This window comes from Leucoraja erinacea, chromosome 15, assembly GCF_028641065.1.
Source record: "Leucoraja erinacea ecotype New England chromosome 15, Leri_hhj_1, whole genome shotgun sequence".
Lineage (NCBI taxonomy): Eukaryota > Metazoa > Chordata > Chondrichthyes > Rajiformes > Rajidae > Leucoraja > Leucoraja erinaceus.
Window position 1 is genome coordinate 630,523 of NC_073391.1, and position 20,380 is coordinate 650,902.

The 20,380-nt window shown below is 39.6% G+C and overlaps 1 protein-coding gene across 5 annotated transcripts in view; it reads right to left on the reverse strand.

The window, feature by feature from the left end:
- Window positions 1-536: 536 nt before the first annotated feature.
- Window positions 537-20,380, reverse strand: part of LOC129703887 (kinesin-like protein KIF20B) — a 75,760-nt gene continuing 55,916 nt past the window's right edge. For 3 of the 5 annotated variants that reach the window (XM_055646566.1, XM_055646568.1, XM_055646567.1), the window contains 10 exons: window positions 19,437-19,562; window positions 17,661-17,812; window positions 16,920-17,075; window positions 14,855-15,034; window positions 14,053-14,253; window positions 12,664-12,732; window positions 8,481-8,570; window positions 3,044-3,176; window positions 1,571-1,710; window positions 537-767 (listed from right to left, as the gene is read on the reverse strand). In XM_055646566.1, the coding sequence (XP_055502541.1) occupies window positions 684-767; window positions 1,571-1,710; window positions 3,044-3,176; window positions 8,481-8,570; window positions 12,664-12,732; window positions 14,053-14,253; window positions 14,855-15,034; window positions 16,920-17,075; window positions 17,661-17,812; window positions 19,437-19,562 (1,331 nt within the window). In that variant the 3' untranslated portion in view covers window positions 537-683. The remainder of the gene's footprint in view (window positions 768-1,570; window positions 1,711-3,043; window positions 3,177-8,480; window positions 8,571-12,663; window positions 12,733-14,052; window positions 14,254-14,854; window positions 15,035-16,919; window positions 17,076-17,660; window positions 17,813-19,436; window positions 19,563-20,380) is intronic. The other 2 variants (XM_055646569.1, XM_055646570.1) reach the window with 2 other exon arrangements.

Consider the following 20,380-nt stretch of genomic DNA (forward strand, 5'->3'; position numbering starts at 1 on the left):
TTTTTATCATTTAAAAATAAATTGGATAGTTATATGGACGGGAAAGGTATGGAGGGTTATGGTCTGAGCGCAGGTATATGGGACTAGGGGAGAATACGTGTTCGGCACGGACTAGAAGGGTCGAGATGGCCTGTTTCCGTGCTGTAATTGTTATATGGTTATCATGTTTCATGTAACATTAATTTAACAAGACTTTGGAATCATGGCCTATATATGCTATCAAGGGTGTTCAAAATTGAACCATTTTTCTACACTGTATGCAACTTCTCAGTCTTGAACATCACCTCAACACGGTATCTAGATCCTGACAAATGTGTGATGTAATCAGTTTGGCTTGTTGGGGTCCATGGGTTCATCCTTGTCAGAAGCAACCTTGACAAGCTGCTCTGCCATGAGAATGGAGGAAACAAGAGCACCAGATTTATGTTGACACAAAAATATATTCTATTAAAATCTGCTTATTTTGACATTTACCAATGGAATTATCTATGAAACCTCATTGCTGTCAGTATTTTAATTGTTTCTCAAATCGCATGTTCAGAATACATTTATTGAATTACATGGTAAAAAATTACATCAGGCACCAGTGATATTTACACCTTTTACAGCCAAGAGATCCACATCCAGGTACAATGATAGCAATTTAAAAAAATGCACGAATCATTCAGTATACAAAATGAAGATCACCTAGTCATTTTTGTCGTTCTTGTTCGTAATCGTCTCTTCATGATTAAATGATCACTTTCTTTTTCTGTCAGCTCCATTATCTGCAATATTTTAAAGTTTTCTGATTAAATAAATCAAACATTTGAATGACTAAAGCTTGTGATATTTGAAATACACTCACTCCCATTAATAAATATTAACTGCAGGCTAATTGCTGGTTTCTGCAAATCACCAGATATTCTGAGCGTTCTAGATCCTGACAAACGTGTGGAGTATTATTTATAAGGACAGCACAGTGGCACAGCAGTCAAGCTGCTTCCTAACAATGCCAGAGACCCAAGTTTGTTCCTGACTAAGGGTGGCGTCCTTGTGGAATTTATACATTCTCCCTGTCACTGTGTGGGTTTACTCCACTTGCTCTAGTTTCCTCCCGCATTCCAAAGACGTGCAGGTTTGTGGGTTAAATGACTTGTAAATTGCCCCTAGTAGTAGTTTGAATATAGAACTAGTGCATGGGTGATCGATGGTCGGCAAGGACTCAGTGGGCAAAGGGCTTGTTTCCACGGTGTATCTCTAAACTAAACATTCCTAAACAAATGTATTATTGGTTTACAATTATGTTATATATGCTATCATTTACTGCTCTGGATGAGATGATGAAATCTGTTTGTATAGCTAATGCTTTGTAAAATATTGTAATTGTTCTATTATTTATTAGTAATTATTACTATGAATGTTAATTCTAGTTTTATCAGCAAAATTACGCTTCACAGTTATATTTAATATTTCAAAATGAATATATATTTAAAAAATCAGCATTACCATATTCTTGTACATACAAATATTATTGAATTTCATTAAATATTATTCAAACAGTTCAATACTTGCTTAAAAATGTACTTACTGGTTGAGATGGGAAATACATGGGTGATGATATCTCTTGTTTATACAGCTTCCTCCTTGTTCTTTTTGGTCTTGAATTGTCATAGGAAGATTCAATTTCTAGGTTCTTGGGGGCACTCAATGTTTCCATGAACCTTTTAGCTGAAAACAAATGTAAATTATAAACAAGCAATACACAAATGGGGAGATAATTCAGAAATCGGCGGTGCAAAGGGATTCGGCAGTGCTGGTGCAGGATTCCCAACAAGTTAATTTGCAAGTTGAATCGGCCGATCTGTAGAATTTCTTTCTAGAGGACTAGAATACAAAATAAGGTATGTAATGCTGAGGCTTTATAAGATGCTGGTCAGACCAAATTTGGAGTATCGTGAGCAATTTTGGGCCCCATATCTCAGGAAGGATGTGCTGGCTCTGGAGAGGGTCCAGAGAAGGTTTACAAAAATGATCTCAGGAATTAGTGGGTTAACATGTGATGAGATCTAGGCCTGTACTGTCTGTAGTTTAAGGATGAGGGGACACCTCATTGAAACTTACTGAATAGTGAGATGTGGAGAGGATGTTTTCTAATAGTGGGAGAGTCTAGGACCAGAGGTCATAGCCTCAGAATTACTTTCTACTTGTTACTAATGACATTTCTTTAGGAAGGAGATGAGGAGGAATTTCTTTAGTCAGAGGATGGTGAATCTGTGGAATTCATTGCCACAGATGGATGTGGAGGCCAATGGATGTTTTTTAAGACACAGAAAGATGTATTCTTCATTTGTACGGGTGTCAGGGGTTATGGGGAGAAGGCAGGAAAATGGGGTTGCGGGGGAGTCAGATCAGCCATGATTGAATGGCCAAACTCTGGTCCTATCACTTATGAAAAAGGCATGCGACAAACACATGGCGATTTAACTTAATAATAAACTTCACAATTTAATGATACATTGCTTTAATTAGTATTAGATTAAGTCAAACATCAGCTTGAAATCCAATTATGACCAACTGCCAATTATGACCACTGTAAAATGCCAATTATTAGTGCTATGCATAGTAACTCATTTTTCAAACTATTTCAAGTTTTGCAGGTATTAAATTAATGTGCTGACATAATAGGCTGGATCTTGCTGGACTCCACACCCGTTTGCTGGAATCCCAGCCAAGACCAGCAGCATGGCCCATGTGGCAATTATACTACAGGTAACAAAGCAAGGTAATCTGCCTTCAAAACAATACTGCTGGGCAGCAAGGACTGGGGCCTTACCAGTGTGAGGCAAGTTAGCGGTCTTTACACTTCACCAACACTAGATATTAACATTTTAAAAAATTGAATGTTAAAAAAAATATCCACCAAAATCAAAAGAATTAAAAATAAATTACCATAATCCATATCAAAAATGTTTCTGTTATTATGCTGTATCTAACCTGATGCAAAGTTTACTATTTGTATGGTCTTGATGTACAAATTTTACCTTAGATTGTGAGTACTAACCTTTGTTCTGAAGAAGTGTTGGAGAATTTTGCAATAGATCTCCAATTTTCTGCAAAGTTCCATCCTTTTTGTGCGACTTGAGACTTGAAACAGATGGCTTTTTCTCCAAGCTACCAGCTGTACCTTTTACACCCTGGAACAATAAATCTTGAATTTAGTCCCCATAGTAGTTCCATAAATTTGTACTGCCATATTGTCAATTTAATGGCTTGATATTTACAATAGATGTTGCATAGCCACATCTGTTAGTTTCATCCATCCTTCAACTAGCAATTTACTTTGATAGAAGATTTTGCATATGCCCAATAACTAAAATGGATATTGTCACTCCGCTTCATACAACAAACTTAATATGGACCCACTAGAACTTTGGCATTAATCTTTTAAATGTCCACAAACTTATATCTGACATACTGAACTGAATTTCTATTGAACCCAAGTACCCGAATATACGATCCAACAGGCAAGTATGACACAGCTGCTTTGCATTTTACATGTGGTAGAAATAAAATATTTTGATTGACTGACCATTAAGAATATCATTTGTTATGTATGGATTCCGAGTTATTTGACATTCTCACATGGTGTCAGAAGTCACGGGAACGCTTTGGATCAACATCTTTAGTGATTTTACGGACCTTTCACAATGTCGGCCATGACGGATTCATTCCGCAAACCAGAACCGCTCGTCTTTGATGGGGATATTGAAGAGCGATGGCGAGTTCGAGGAAGACTACGATATCTACATGGCTGCGGCGCACCAAGGCATGTGTGTTTACACCAGTGGTTCCCAACGTGGGGCGTACGCCCCACAGGGGGGCAATTTGATTTTTAAGGGGGGCAATTGAGCGCGGCTGAGGAGGTCTGGGTCCAAATTTTCGATTTTAATTTTTTTGGATTTTCCATCAGGTAAACATATGTAGTTTATGTTTCAGATGTTATTTTGAGTAAATAATTTTTTGGGGGTAAAAAAGGTCTTTATTGTGTAGTTATTACATAATCACCGCACCATCGCTCTTCATGCACGTCGCACGAAGCGTGCGAGGTCATGGGAGAACCTTATTTATTGAATTGGATTTAGAAATGCGATTCAAAGAGCTTTTGCTAAGTTACACATAATATCTATTTCCTCCGTTTTTTCTCACGGGAAAGCAAGGGGGCATCAGGATTTTAGAGGTGATTAGGTGGGGCATGGCCAAAAAAAGGTTGAGAACCACCTGGTTTACACCCAAGCATCTATATATCTCAATCTGGCGGGACAGGATGCTGTGCGTCGTGCAAAATTGTTTGTTTACGTCCCTGCAATACTGGATGCGCATGGTCAAGAGGTTACATCTGCTGAAACAATGTACAACCTGTATGTCTCAAGAGAAAGTTCCACGAGCTATGCGACCCTCATACCTATCTCATCATGCAGCGACATAAGTTCTTTGCAGCCAAAACACCAGGAGAGCCAGTGGAAAGGTATGTATGCTCATTACAGCATAGAGCAAAGCGCTGCAACTTCAGCGCTCTCTGTGATGATCTTGTTAAGGACAGGCCTGTGTGTGGCATTCTAGATGACAAATTGAAGAAAGAGCTTTTACACGATCCTGACCTCACGCTGGTTACAGCAATCAGGTCTTGTTGAGTTAATGATAAGACCAAAGCGCGCACTAAAACATTGACCACACCACAGGCTGCATATAGCACCGATGCTGCGCGACTGCATGTTAGAAAAGATCGACAACCTTATCTGTCTAATCAAACAAAACAGACACCTTCTGGCCGGTCTGGCATAAGATTTATTAATGACTGCAATAATTGCGGAGGTTCACTTTATTGCCAAGCGGGAAAAGTGCCCCGCATTTGGTCAAATTTGCTATGGTTGCAAACACAGAAACCAATTCTGGAGATGCTGTAAATGTCGCTTCAGCATATACGAGATAAAACAAGCAGTCAACGTACTGCATTCTGAGTTCCCACTCGACTTATCAGATGGGGCTCCAACAGACTCCACTAGCACGCAAGATAACCTGCCAGCAATTGATGGAGTGTCTCTGAGAACATACTCCCTCCGAGAGCAACTTGCTAAAAACAGATCCCATGGTCACGCTTAAAGCAAACAATGTAACAGTTGGCGAAAATTGACACAGGTGCTCGCGGTAATGTTATGTCTCAGAAGGATTTTTTAAAGCTTCAGACTGCTGAGAAGATAAAAGCAAACAGCGCCACGTTACCCGCTTATGGGGGAAGCAAACTAATTCCCATAGGTGTTGCCGACCTGCTGTGCCACCTAGTGACACGGCCATACAAACTGCCGTTTTACAATGTGAAGGGCAAAGTGTTGCCCCTTCTTGGTGTAGATGCTTGTATTGACATGGGACTGTTTTCATTCGGCATAGCTACTCATCATCTTATGCCAACCCTCGACTCCACGCAACGCAATTTGGTGGATTACAAAGACTTTTTTGATGATGAACTCGGCAAGCTTCCGCACACGTATTCAATGATTCTAAACCCAGACGTTAAGCCTGTTGTTCGCCCTGCTAATCGCATTCCGGTTGCCATGTGAGACCGAGTTAAAGCTGAACTCGATAGAATGGAGGCCCTAAGGGTCATCACGCCAGCCTCTGAACCCACAGATTTGGTATCCTCGATGGTAGCTGCCACTAAAAAGAACAAGCAGGAGATATGTATACGTATCAAGCCTAGAGACCTAAAATACTGCGTTAAAGAGGCTTCATCACCCCATGCGTACCGTGGAAGAGGTGGCTGCGCACATGGGCAAGGCTACAGTGATCTCTGTATTGGATGCCAATAGTAAACTCAGTAAGGTGGCTGAACACAGGCACCAACAAAGTAGTCATCCTATCTGTTTTTGGCTTCTCCAATTATGAGACTACATTGTTAAAACTGAATGCAGTATAGTAGATTGGGGGGAAAAATGCAAATGAATTGTTTTTCGCCCATTTTCTGGCCTTTGAATACTGAGGAAGGAATTTAAAAGACACCTGGTATATCTCCTCTGGGAAGGTTCTCTGACAAAAAGGGGAGTGTTGTTGGGGATGGAAGAGCAGAGCAGCACGTTGAGAAGTGAATGATGTTGCAGCTGACAGATTCTGTTGCTGGTGTAGTGGAACTCTGTCTTTGTCTAGTAGAGAGAGTGTGCAGAAGTACTTAAAATAGATAGAATGTGGACAGCTGCTTCTGTCCAGCGTGGTAGGAGAGAAGCCACAGTTCAGGGAAAAGGAAATGCTCTCTAATTGTCCTGAGTGCGGCATTTTTACACTAACTTTGGCATCCTCACTCATATACACCCTTCTGATTCCATCCATTCCTCCCTCGCATCTTTTGTAGAACATAAAACCAACTTACTTTCTCTTAATCACTTGTGTCAAAATGATCTTTAACCTGTTAACCCTGTATCTCGTTCATCAAATGTTGCCTAACCTGTTGAATCTCATGTTTCCAGCATTTGCAATTTTTTTTATGTTTGTTGTGTGAAATTGTTGCCATGTCTTGAAAGCTTGAAAATATGCTGTCAATGTTCGATCTAAAAGAGGGATCTTGGTGTCCCTGAAAGTGGCAACACAGGTAGAGAGAGCGGTAAAGAAGGCACATGGTAGGCTTGATAGGGCCATTATAAGAGTCATGAAGCCATGATGCAGCTTTGTAGGACTTTGGTTAGGCTGCATTTGCCAATGAATGTTGTATACGCTGATTCTAGTAATGCTTTTGGATTAACTCCCACACTGGCCTATTTGTGGCCTTCTTCACTGATAAAACAAGGTCCATCCAACACAAGCCAGAGGAACAGTACCACATCCTGCATATGTGCACTTTGCAGCCCTTTGGACTAAATATCAAATGCTACAACTTCCAAAAACTTGCTTTCACATATTACAACTGGTTATTATTGATGCAAGGCATGCTCCTGTGATATCGACTAATTGTTTCCCTTTCCATTAGTTCACCATTAGCTGTTGGTATTGCCCAGACGGCAATTTGCAATATTCCTTTTGTGTTTCTTCTTGTATTTTTAACCTTTTATCTGCTCCCAATAACCCACACAACAGACAAATGGCAAACCTGGCCTATCTTTGTCACACTTTCCCTTTCTTACTTCTATCCTTTCTTCCAGTCAGCCTTTCAACATGTCTTCTCTCTTTTTCAGTCCTGACAGAGGATCTTCAGGCTTGCATTCACTGGAGTTTAGAAGGATGAGGGGGAATCTTATAGAAACATATAAAATTATAAAAGGACTGGACAAGCTGGATGCAGGAAAAATGTTCCCAATGTTGGGCGAGTCCAGAACCAGGGGCCAGTCTTAGAATAAAGGGCAGGTCATTTAAGACTGAGGTGAGAAGAAACGTTTTCACCCAGGGAGTTGTGAATTTATGGAATTCCCTGCCACAGAGGGCAGTGGAGGCCAAATCATTGGATAGATTTAAGAGAGAGTTAGATAGAGGTCTATGGGCTAGTGGAGACAAAGGATATGGGGAGAAGGCATGCACGGGTTATTGATAGGGGATGATCAGCCATGATCACAATGAATGGCGGTGCTGGCTCGAAGGGCTGAATGGCCTCTTCCTGCACCTATTTTCTATGTTTCTATGAAGAGCTCACTATTTCCATTTCCATAGATGTACCTGATCTGCTGAATGTTTCCAGTACCAAGTGTTCATAATACTGCAAGAAAAGGCAGGATTTCTTTCTGTGGCACCCTATCCAATATTTTAATTCATAAATTCAAAAATATGCTTACAAAAAAGTTTATTTTTAATATTTTGAATAGAAAGAGTCTGCACTCAAGGGAAGTGAAAACTATTGGAGCTTGATTGTTGATGCGGTTATTAGCAAAGAATTAGGTAGATGCTAGAAGCAGAAGATTAAAGTTGAAAAAGAGTTATGTGGAATTGCTCGAATTAAAAGGAATAGTCAATACATAAAGTAAAATTTGGAATATTGTTCCTATTTAGTTTATTTTGCAAGAGAAAATATGAACAGATTTTTTATGTTCAAACATAGAAATTAAGCCAATATTTTCTTTTTTTTTAGTTCAAGTAATTGGAAACTTACAGGCGGAGAATGATGTTACACTATTTGTATCTGAACACCAGGATGGCACCTTTTATTGTTTAGAAAAAAAATGTTATTCAATTAAATTTTCGGTGAAACACTGGAATCATGTGGAGGAACTGTGAAGGTCAAGAAAATGTATTAATGCTGCAGTAAAAATGTAAGCCATTTAATATGTCGCCGTCATTTTCAGGCTAAATATATCATTCTATAACAGATTTTACATATATATCATCGTGGCTCAGTTAAAGCACATCCTTCCCTTGCAATATAAAGAGACATTATTGCAATCATGAATGAAAGTTACAAACAATGATATGGCATGAACATGTTAGTAACATTAACAAGCTTCTTAGAATTTAATAGGTAGACATACCTTCTCTGCAATGTTGATAATGGAGGGAGATGCACTGTGTATATTTTTAGATACAACGGTATATTTCTTGTTTTCACAATCATCATCATTCTGAGTACAAAAGAAAGGTAAAAGGTTATGGAAATATTAAGCATGAGCTCCATTTCCCTAAGAAAGGAAATGACCAGAAGAGGATAAGAAGAGGAAACCGGAGCACCCGGAGAAAACCCACGAGGTCACAGGGAGTGTGCTATTCCATACAGACAGCAAGCATAAACCAGGATTGAACCAGAGTCTCTGGCACGAAGGCAGCGGCTCTACTGCTTCTTCACTGTGTCGCCACTCTAATTAATATTTATCAAATATCTAAGTCAACTAATAACTCAAAAAGTCTGTAACTACCAATGATCAGTAGTGAACAATCACAAATCCATGTACCTTACTAAAATCTCAACATTTTAATGCAATTTTGATTATGTGTGCCCTCTTGTGAAAGATGACAGGAGCTTGGGCAAGGAACAGGGGAAGAGATATGTAGACAGATTCCAGTAAACGTCCTGGAGTTGTCATAGTGGTGCCTTTAGCTTACCCAAAACTGTCTGGAATGGATTTGATGTAAAACAACTTAGACAAAGCAGAATCTGTAAAGTTAATCCCGAGGGTTTTCCAAAGCAGTATGTGGACAATCTAACTCAAGGGGGGACTTGGTGTGGGGAAACTAGCCTAGCCAGATGACTGGTGTTGCAATGGAAGAGCATTTTAGGGACAGTGATTAAAACTCCATAAGTTTTTTAATTGTTTTTAATAGGGATAAGTCTGGACTTTGGGGGAAGGAAGATTGGAGTAAAACAGATTACAACGTTATTAGGCAGGAGCCAAGTTGAGTAATTTGGGAGTCGTTGTTATTGAGCAACTCCACACCTGAATTGTTTAACAGCTAGTTTTTCCAAGTTCAGGTTAAGGATCCAATGAGGAGGGAAAAGTATGGTAGGGTAAGAAGAGATTCTTAGATTACCAGAGATTGTAAATTTAGTCAAAAAGAAAAAAAGTAAGGGTTCAGAAGATTAAATTCCATAAGACCTTTGAGGAATGCAAAGCTCAAATAGGTGATTACAAGGGGCAAAAGGGACCATGATATATCTTTGGCCAGATGGATGAAAGAAAATGGCAAGGGTTTTTATACACATTAAAAACAAGAGGGTAAGCAGGGTTGGACCGCTGAAGTATAAAGAAGAGAATTTGTGCTTAAAGGCACAAGGTAATAAATGACTACATTGCATTGGTATTCAGACCTGAAAGACAGCAATATCAGTGTGGAGAACACTCATATGAGAGTACAGACTGAGATCAAGGAGGTGAGGTTGGGACTTGAAGACCATGAAGGTGGATAATTCTCCAGGGTCTGAAGAATCAGTCACAGATTAAGACATAAGATTCCAGAGGCCTTGACAAAAATCTTTGCAACTTCACTGGCACAGGTGACAGTTATTCAAAGGCATAGAGATTACATTTAGTTCCTTCCCCCTTCTTTGACAACAGTATATTGCATTAAATGTTATTGTGAACTTGGTATCCTTGGTAAAGGCTGCTACAGAGAGGCAATGGGCAAGGCTGTTCATATTTGGGAGATATTAGCAATGATGGAAAATAGTAATAATATTTTGAATGGATGAACACAAGGGGAAACATACTTTGAAAAAGAAAAATAGCTTAAAAAAATGGAACGCTATTTCATGTAAGGTAAAATGTCCAATAAGTGCCACATTCCTTTTTATACTGACAATACAATAATGCAATTAATAATAATAATAATAATAATAAATTTTATTTATGGGCGCCTTTCAAGAGTCTCAAGGACACCTTACAAAAATTTAGCAGGTAGAGGAAAAACATGTAAGGGGAATGAAATAAATAGTAGAGACATGACTAGTACACAAAGTAAAGACAGAATTCAATACAAAACACAATACGAGGCAATTAATGCACAGATGAAAAGGGAGGGGGACGTGGGGCTAAGGATGGGCAGAGGTTGCATTTCGTCGCATTTCGTTGTCTCTGTACTGTACACTGACAATGACAATTAAAATTGAATCTGAGGTGAAGAGATGGGTCTTGAGGCGGGACTGGAAGATGGTGAGGGACACAGAATTGCGGATCAGTTGGGGGAGGGAGTTCCAGAGCCTGGGAGCTGCCCTGGAGAAGGCTCTGTCCCCAAAACTGCGGAGGTTGGACTTGTGGATGGAGAGGAGACTGGCTGATGTGGATCTGAGGGACCGTGAGGGTTGGTAGGGGGAGAGGAGGTCAGTGATATATGGGGGGGCTAGATGGTGGAGTGCTTTGTAGGTGAGGATCAGGATTTTGTAGTTGATCCGGTGGGAGATGGGAAGCCAGTGAAGTTGTTTGAGGACTGGAGTGATGTGATGCCAGGATTTGGTGTGGGTAATGAGTCGGGCGGCTGCGTTCTGGACCAGTTGGAGTCGGTTGATGTAGGTGGAACTGAAGTCAAGGAGAAGTGAGTTGCAGTAGTCCAGTCGGGAGGAGATGAAGGCATCGATGAGTCTTTCAGCAGCGGGAGGTGTGAGAGAGGGTCTGAGTTTGGCGATGTTGCGGAGATGAAAGAAGGAGGTTTTAATGACATGGCGGATGTGAGGCTCAAGGGAGAGGGTGGAATCAAAGATCACGCCAAGGTTGCGGGACTGGGGAGATGGGGGACAGTGGTGCTGTCGATGGTGAGAGTGGGGTTATTGATTTTGCTGATTGTGGCTTTGGAGCCTATGAGGAGGAATTCTGTCTTATCGCTGTTGAGGAAATTATGTTGCATCCAGGTTTTTTTTTTTAATGCCCCCTGTCCAAACACATGAACATTGTCCAAAGTATGTTGTCCTCCTTAAAGCAAAGCAATCGTTTTAAAAGGAAAATTTGAAAAATAGGAAAGATATAGTAACAAAATTCTAAATGAAAATTACAAATATTGAGGAGTTGGTTAATGCTGCAAACATTTTCTATTTGTTGTTAATAGGGTAACAATATTACAATGTGACTATACTTTCAAATAAATAATGATTTTGTTCTCATCAAATTTACTTATTTAGTTATCAGTTTATTTGATTATAGTCACATTTGTTCACCAAAAGATAGTGTTCTATTTAATTCTAGCCAACTAAGGGAAATAATTTCTCTTATTTTGAATTACAAATTAAAGCGTGACTAAGTTATAATTAGGTTTCCCTCAGGAAACAAAAACTTTTAACATGGTGACTCTGGAAGATAAATAGTACCTGGTGCTTTAGATATTTGTCCCATACAAACTTTCAGTGTACAAAACACCAGCTATTCTGATGCACTCATTGTTGTAACAAGATGAAGATGGTAAATCGTAGGATATAATATCCAATTGTTTTTGTTTCCTACTGGTGATTGATTAGTGATAAGTAAGCTTCCCTCGCAATCTGTACCAGAGCCTCAGGAAGCATTACAACATCACTAAGATTCACTACTAGTATTGTCAGGGTTCCGTTATTTGGCTCAACAAATTGGAATTGTAGTCCTTAGAGTATAAAAATTGAAGGGACCATTTAATTCGGCAACCCATAACCCGAAATCATCTGGCCCACAGGCGTATTTTTTTTCAATTAGTTGTCTTGACCTGGGATCTGAAGCCAGTCCCGGGAACGCGAGCTGATCTGAGAACTGCAGCTGGTCCCGGGAACGCGAGCCGACCTGGTAACTGCAGCCAGTCCCCGGGTCAAGCAAGCTGATCTGGGAACTGCAGCTCGTCCCGTGGCACGTAGGTGACCTGGGAACTGCAGAAAACGAATTGAAAAACATGTGAAAACTAATGCGAAAAAACAACACCAAGTTTGGGAGGCGGTCAGTGCGTCAAGCAGCATCTGCAGAGGGAATTGGACAGGTGACATCTTTGGAGTGGGGTACTTCTTCAGAAGAACTTTATACCTGGTTGAGATTTGTTATTTGAGGACGGAAAGGCTAAGTAAACTGCATCCTTTTAGAGTTGATGGCAACTTCCCACACTTGAACTGGAAGATAAATCAGACTAAGACTTGAAAGGCTTTTGAACATTTAAATAGAACACTGGATTATGGATAATCAACAATCCCAATTAGTCAAGGGAATTATAATTGAAATAGCAATCTATTTTGCTGAAGAAATTTCTACTACTTTAGTCAGCAATACTAATTTGTACCTTGTAAGTACCAGCTACTGAGGGTTTCTTAGGAGATTTTTTTTTCCAGCAGGCTGACATCATACCACTCTTGAAGAGTAATAGTGAAATGACAGGAATTAAAACATAAAACCGTGAAAATATTGCACCGTATTTGGGAAATATTTCTTGAAAATTAATACCAAGGGAACAAATGAAATACATCTTCAATGCTTTAAACCAGCAAATTTGGTTTATGAAAACCTTAATTTTGGTAAGATGGTGCATAAACATTTCTGTAATCACAATTAAAGGCATCTTTGAGATACATGACAAAGGAAGCAGTTGTTAAACTGTATTTGCAGTTGGCAAATTCCAGGTTCTCTTCTTTGAAACCACTTTAGTAAGTTTATACAATGCAGGGATCATGTCCGAATAAAACAAGATAAGATCAGTTCCCACAGCTTCTGTAGGTTCAATGAAAAATATCCTGTTTGGTTAATCTGCTCAAACCTTCACATAAAGTCAGTTGAAGACATACGGCCTTGGCAGCAGGCAATTTTAATTTGTAATGATCCTCATGAATCCTGCAAAAGTGTTTTACAATCTATTTGTGGTCCACAAGCAGTGATGCAGTCACCAAAGGTACACAAAAATGCTGGAGAAACTCAGCGGGTGCAGCAGCATCTATGGAGCGAAGGAAATAGGCGATGTTTCGGGCCGAAACCCTTCTTCAGACTGATGGGGGGTAGGGGGGGAGAAGGAAGGAAAAAGGGAGGAGGAGGAGCCCGCGGGCGGGGGGGATGGGAGGAGACAGCTAGGGCTAACAAAACTGGGAGAATTCAACGTTCATGGAACGCAAGCAACCCAGGCGGAATATGAGGTGCTGTTCCTCCAATTTCCGGTGTTGCTCACTCTGGCAATGGAGGAGACCCAGGACAGAGAGGTCGGATTGGGAATGGGAGGGGGAGTTGAAGTGCTGAGCCACCGGGAGTTCAGGTAGGTTATTGCGGACTGAGCGGAGGTGTTCGGCGAAACGATCGCCCAATCTCCGCTTAGTACAGTAACCAATTGTTGGTTGTGGATGAGTATTAGACAGTACACTGAGGGAGGGCAATGGCATGTTTTAATTCCACTGAAGAAAGCCGACATAGCCTTGATTTAAGTGTAGAAAGGAACTGCAGATGCTGGCTTAAACCGAAGATAGACACAAAAAGCTGGAATAACTCAGCGGGTCAGACAGCATTTAGAGTCTCGCATCCAAGAGTGGCACCGTTCACAGCACCCAATCTTCAGTTCTACAAAAGGATGACAGCCTAGAATTTGTACACTACTCTTTAGTTGTTGTCTTTTGGACTCAGAGCTGGGTTTGATATTTGGCATGGATGTAACATGAAGTAGAAATACAATAAAATAACATAACTAATTTACCTCTTCCATTGCAAAGCTTTTTCTTTTTCGATTGTTCGGTCTGGGTATCTTCACACTGATCAAATTGCCACTTGCTTCTTTCACTGACAACTTGTTTGGTTGAAGAGGTGTAAATTGAATCTCTAGTTCAGGTTTTGGAAATCTACTTGTTTTTGTTCCATTTTCAGTTGAAACTTCTGAAGAATCTAGGACTGTTTCAGGCTAACCAACAGATTTAAAAAAATCAATAACATCTCCATTAGATGATTCATTTAAATTCAAGATTATATATCTATATATAAAAATCATAAAATAATGCAACTATTTAACCACATGATCGTTCTTAAATGGGGTAATGGCTTTCTAATCACAAGTTCTAACTGTCAGACCAATAGAGGCAATTTCAGCAGATATAAAATCAAAGAGGACAAAGTGCATTACTGGCTGGTTATTGCAAATGTATAAAATGCGCATGTAAACATTGTAACAAGCATTGTATAAAATGCTGTAAGTGCTTTGGGTCAGGGAAATATTTTTGGATAACACAGAGCACTTCTCTGAAGATAGGCACAAAATGATGGAGAAATTCAGAAGGTCAGGTAGCATCTCTGGAGAAAACATGGTGTTTTTGGGTCGAGACCTTTCTTCTGACGTTCTAACTTAATATTTTCTGCTAGATCTATATGCAAGAATGTGCATTTCTTGACAGCCCACGTTCAGAATAAAGAATTGCCGAGTTGGCATTACATCATCAGTGTGCATGTATTGTAAAAGTGTTTTTCTAAATCAAATCAGAGCAGGTATACATAATATTCCTTCTCACCTCCACTGGGTACTCCTTTGCAGATGCCGCCTTGAGTTGTTTAATTTCTTCATCCTTCTGTTTATTGTTATTAATAAGATTGCCGAGCTGCACCTCTAACTCCCTTACTAAGCTATCTCTCTCTTCTCGCCACTTCAGCATTTCCTTTTCCTTCTTAATCATTTCAGATGTTAGGTTTTCCTGAAAGAAAAAAAGGATTTGAAATTAATGAATTATTCCAAATAATCTGAATATCTGTGTAAGAAAGAACTAAATCGAAGGTAGACACAAAATGCTGAAGTAACTCAGCAGGTGAGGCAACGTCTCTGGAGAGAAGGAGTGGGCGACGTTTCGGGTCGAGACCCTTCTTCAGACTGGTATTCCGAATCAGAATATCAATCTGAATATCTGTCCTATTTAATGTACACAGTTACCATTTATATAAGAACTTGTCCTCCACAGCTGACAGATTAGTTTAGTAATTCTTGTGAAGATTTGGATATCCCATTCAAAATGAACAGCGATTATTTAGTAAACAAATAAGGGGCCATGAACAGCAATTAAAATAAATGACTAATTAAACTGTTTTGGTGGTTAAGCTCAGAAATAATTAGCAGCCAATTGAACTACTCAGCTCTTACTCAAATAGCTCATCTGATCTTTCATCTTCATCTCAAAGTGCATAGAAAACTTTCCTTTAACACATCCAAAGAATAAAGCAGCAAGTTTTCATTCTTACTTCCATAAAGGCATTAACTTAAATAAACTCACACTAAGTTAGGACTTGAATCTATAACTGAGTGCTACCAATGAAGCTACTTGAGACTTAAAATGTCTTCCCTGAGCAATGTTTGGAGTTTAAAATAGTGTAGTGTAACTCATCTCCTGAAAGAAAAACCTTTCACAACATTTTTTCACATATTTTACCATCAAAAAAGTCCTTGGAATAGGATGAAGAAGGTTAATGGATCTCAGCTCTTGCGTAAGAGCCAGTTGACGTTGCTGATCTTCTTGAAGATTACAAGTACAGAAATTGCCAGTGCACTAAAAAGGAATCAAATAATTTTATGGGAACTGTGGGCAGCATTGTGAAGCAGCGCTGCCTCACAGCAACAGAGACGAGAGTTCAATACTGAATACGGATGCTGTCTGTGTGGAGGTTGTAGGTTAATTGGCCTTGGTAAATTCCCTCTCGCGTGTATGATGCAAAACTGGGATAACATAGAACTAGTGTGCGGGTGATAGATGGGCTGAAGAGCCTGTTTACACGCTGCATCTCTAAACTAAACTTTGCATGATTTTTAATTCATATAGCAATTCAGTTCCTCACTGGTCCAACTCGAGGTAACAGCTTAGTAGAATATAGAATTACCAAAAGAACAGAACTCAAATTTGAGTATATATGAGCGGCAGAGTGGCACAGCTGTAGAGCCACTGCTTCACAGTGCCAGAGATCTGGTTTCGATCCTGACCTTGGGTGCTGTCTGTGTGGAGTTTGCACATTCTCCCTGTGATCACATGGGTTTCCTCTGGGTGCTCGGTTTGTATATTAATTGACCTCTGCAAATTGCCCCTTGTGTGTAGGAAGTGAATGAGAAATGAGGAGAGAATGAGAATGAGAAATGAGAATGAGAACTAATGTGAATGGGTGATCAATGGTTGGTGGGCCGAATGGGCCTGTTTCCATGCATAATTTAAAAAAAAAAGTTTAAAGAGCATAAATGTACAAAAAAGAGCAAGACAGATTCTATCGAGTATTTTGACAGAATTTCAAAGTAAACTGATAACTTCTGGGAGAAGATATATAGAAAGTGGAAAAACAGAAGGCATATTTTTATAGAAAGTGGAAAAGCAGAAGGCATACTTTTATAGCTTTTAATTTCCCTCGTGCTCCCCAAGGAATAATGGAATTTTAAAACTTGGTGAGAAAAGCAATACAAGACATTGTTATTGGTTTACACCAGCATCAAATAGTAGAACAATTATTTTTAAAACCATTTCATGTTTTGATTTTAAAATATAAATCTTGTAGTTGAAAAAACCTTGCAACTTCATAACATTTATTAAATCTGAAGACTGTCCTTACCATTTCTGACTGCAATTTAGAATAATGTTCCCTTTCTTCTGTCCATTTTCTCATTTCCTTATTGCGCTGATCTTCTGCTTCCTTTGCTTGCTTAAAGAGAAGCTTCTTCTCATTGAGCCATTTCTCCCGATTACATCGCTGGTTATTTTCCATGTCCTAAATAAATTGGTTTTGTTTTACTTGATTTCAGTGCATTATAATGTTAAAGCATCACTATCATGACTTATATGCTCAAAAACCCTCCGTTGCAAACAATTAACATAGAAAATTACTCTTAATATTCAAAGACACAATTACGTTTTCTGGAGTATTCATTATAAGTGTCCTACATTCATAATCATAATAACTGCTCGATCCAGTTCTACAGTATAGGCCAATGGGATCTGCCAGTTTTCCATCAACTGAAGATAACATGTATTTTATAAGTTACTTATTTTGACTTACTTATGACTAGGAGATCAATCAGTTACATAAAGAAAGAGCAGTTTCCTTAAATTATTTAGAAAATGAAGGAACAGGTGTTCCTTCATTTAAGGCAAGGTGGATAGTGTGAGCCGGCAAAAGGTTGGACTGGAAAAGAGTACATTTTCTTCCCAGGTGAGGAGTAAATGGACCTCCTTTTATTTTTTACATTCCATCGAAATGACTTGCAGTCCTTCAGCAGCGTTTTGAAAATCTTCAGTGCAGGACTTGAACCACAATCGCCTGACTGGACAACATTGATTTAATTAGAAAACTCACCAATAATTGCTTTTTCAAAACTTCAATTTCTTCTTGATATTGTGCTTTTTCGGAATTAACACCTTGATGTGCATTTTCCACTGTCTGGATGTGTTCAAGTGTATCGCATTTCTTCTCAAATTCTTTTGCTTGGCGCCTCCATATATCCAATTCTAGAGAGGGAAAACAATATATTTGTTCTTGAAAATATCCAGTTCCTGTGTTCAATAGAACTTTTTAAGGCACTAGTGGTGATCTTTCAAGAATCACTGTAGTCAGGAGTGGTTCCAGAGGATTGGAAAATTGCAAATGTTAATCCACAGTTCAAGAGAAGCAAAAGAGGGGAAACTATACTGACCTCAGTGGTTAGCCTGACCTCAGTGCTTGATAATACTTTAGAATCCATTATAAAGGATGATGTTACCGAGTACTTAGAAGCACATAATAAAATAGGCCAAAGTTATGGTTATGTGAAGGGGAGATCTTGCTTGACAAACCTGTTGGAATTCTTTAAGGAAGTAAATAGTAGGTAGGATAGACAAAGGAGAGTCCGTGGATGTTGCCCAGCTGGATTTTCAGATGTTCTTTGATAAGGTGCCACACCTGATGCTGCTAAAGAACATGAGACCGATTAGAGCAAAGATACTAGCATGGATAGAAGATTGGCTGAAGTAAAGAAGGCAAAGAATGGAAAATAAACATGGGGGGGGGGGGGGGGGGAGCAGATTCTTGATTATTAAGGGTGTCAGGGTTAAGGCGAGAAGCCAGGAGAATGGGTGGAGAGGGAAAGATAAATAAGCCATGTTTGAATGGCAGGGTAGACTTTATGGAATGAATGACTCCTATGGCATGAATAGCAAAACTCAAAAGACGAATTATAAAATGTTTGAAATGTTCTTAGTCAGGCTACAGAATTCTCAATAGTTTAAATTGGTAGAAACTAGATGTAATAAACATCTGATGACTCCTGCAGGCTTCTGCTATGCTTTAGTTTCGAAGATTTAGCAAATGAACACAAGGCCAGGAGGAGAGAGAGAGTCAGGGTCTGGCCCACCGCGCCTTCAAGATCGGCTGCGGGACATGCCCCCGGGGACGGGCGAGGAGAGGAATGTCTGTTCATTGGTCGATCCACCATCCATGGAAGGCGATGGCTAGAGGTCCGCAGTAGCTTGGGGCTTGCCTGGACCAGGCAAAGCTCATTAGACTGAGGGTGCAGACTGGGCTTTCAAAACGGCGCCAGAAACCTGCACCTCGTGCATGCGTGCTCCGCAAACTATTACTGTACACTTTGCTCATCGGGGATTTACTAGGGGAAGGCAATATTTTGCTGGACTGTAAGAATTTCACACTACGTTTGCACATGAGAATAAAAGCACCTTTGAACATTTAATGGAAACCACAAACAAGTATAATTTTGATCGTCTCATGGTTTAATCTCTAATACCCATCCGCAAAAATAGTTTTGCAGCTTAGTACACACCTGGAATTGCAGATGCTCTTTTCCAAAAAAGACAAAGTGCTGAACTAACTCAGTGGTTCAGGCAGCATCTTTGGAGAACATAGATAAGCAATGATTCAGGTCAGAACCCTTCTCCAAACTGAAGAAGGGCCCCAATGTAAAATGTCACCTATCCATGTCCTCCAGAAATGCTCCTTGACCCACTCAGTTACTCCAGCACTTTGTGTTTTTCAGTGTGCTCTGTTTTCATTGTTCTCTTTTGCTTATGTACTGATACGTTTGGTTAACACAAGAGTACTTTGTGGGCAGCAACCAGATAGTCATAAATGAACAATCACCTGCATTAAGTTCTTCAATCTCTTTCAACTTGACTTCAAGCAACTCATCCTGCTCAGTTTGTGTTTGCTCTTGTTCAGTTAATGTGCTTTTCATATCTTGAATTATTCTCTCTTTGTCTTGAAGTTCTAGATATGAAATGGAACAATCAAGAACAAATTCACATTAAACAGATTTTGAACTCCAACGCTCAAAAATGATTATTCAATCATTCCAGGGATCAAAAGTGGCATTAATGCCATGAAGGGCAAAACTTGCGGAATGAAGACATCTAGTTGACAAACCATCCAAAAATGCAAAGCTTTCACTATAGCTTTTAAATAATCAGGTAGCAGTGACATCATGAATACCATGTTTAAAATATTGCTTTGTCACTTCCAAACAAAACAAGTTCCCATTCCTAGTGAAAGCGAGCCACACCATCCATGTTTAAATACAACCCAAGATCAAACTATGCCTTGTAGTTGAGAATCAGGATGTCTGAAACTTACCAACTGAATCTCCAGTGATAAACATCGGAAACATTTTCTGGTACATGCAGAAACAACAGGTAATACTAAACCATTACCTTTAGGAAAAAAATCACTTGAACAAGGGGTAATGCTGGACAATTTAAAACAAGGTCATAGTAGCGACCAAACACCAGCTCAACAATTGTAACATCATATTCCACGTCAGAAGCACACATCCATCATATTGCTGCCTCAGCACCGCTTCACAGAGAATGTCTGTTCCACCCGTTTCCACATAACCAATGATCTGTCAGAAGAATTATATCTTAAGATATAGTCCAAGGATCTGATGTCTTTGCACATTATCAAATGCACAATGAAGAGGTAGCAAAACATCCCAAGAAACTTCACAACACCAAGTTCAAGAAGATGGCATTAAGGGAACTTGCTCAAATTGATTGGAGTCGGTGGTCTGTGGGCAAACAAACGTCTGG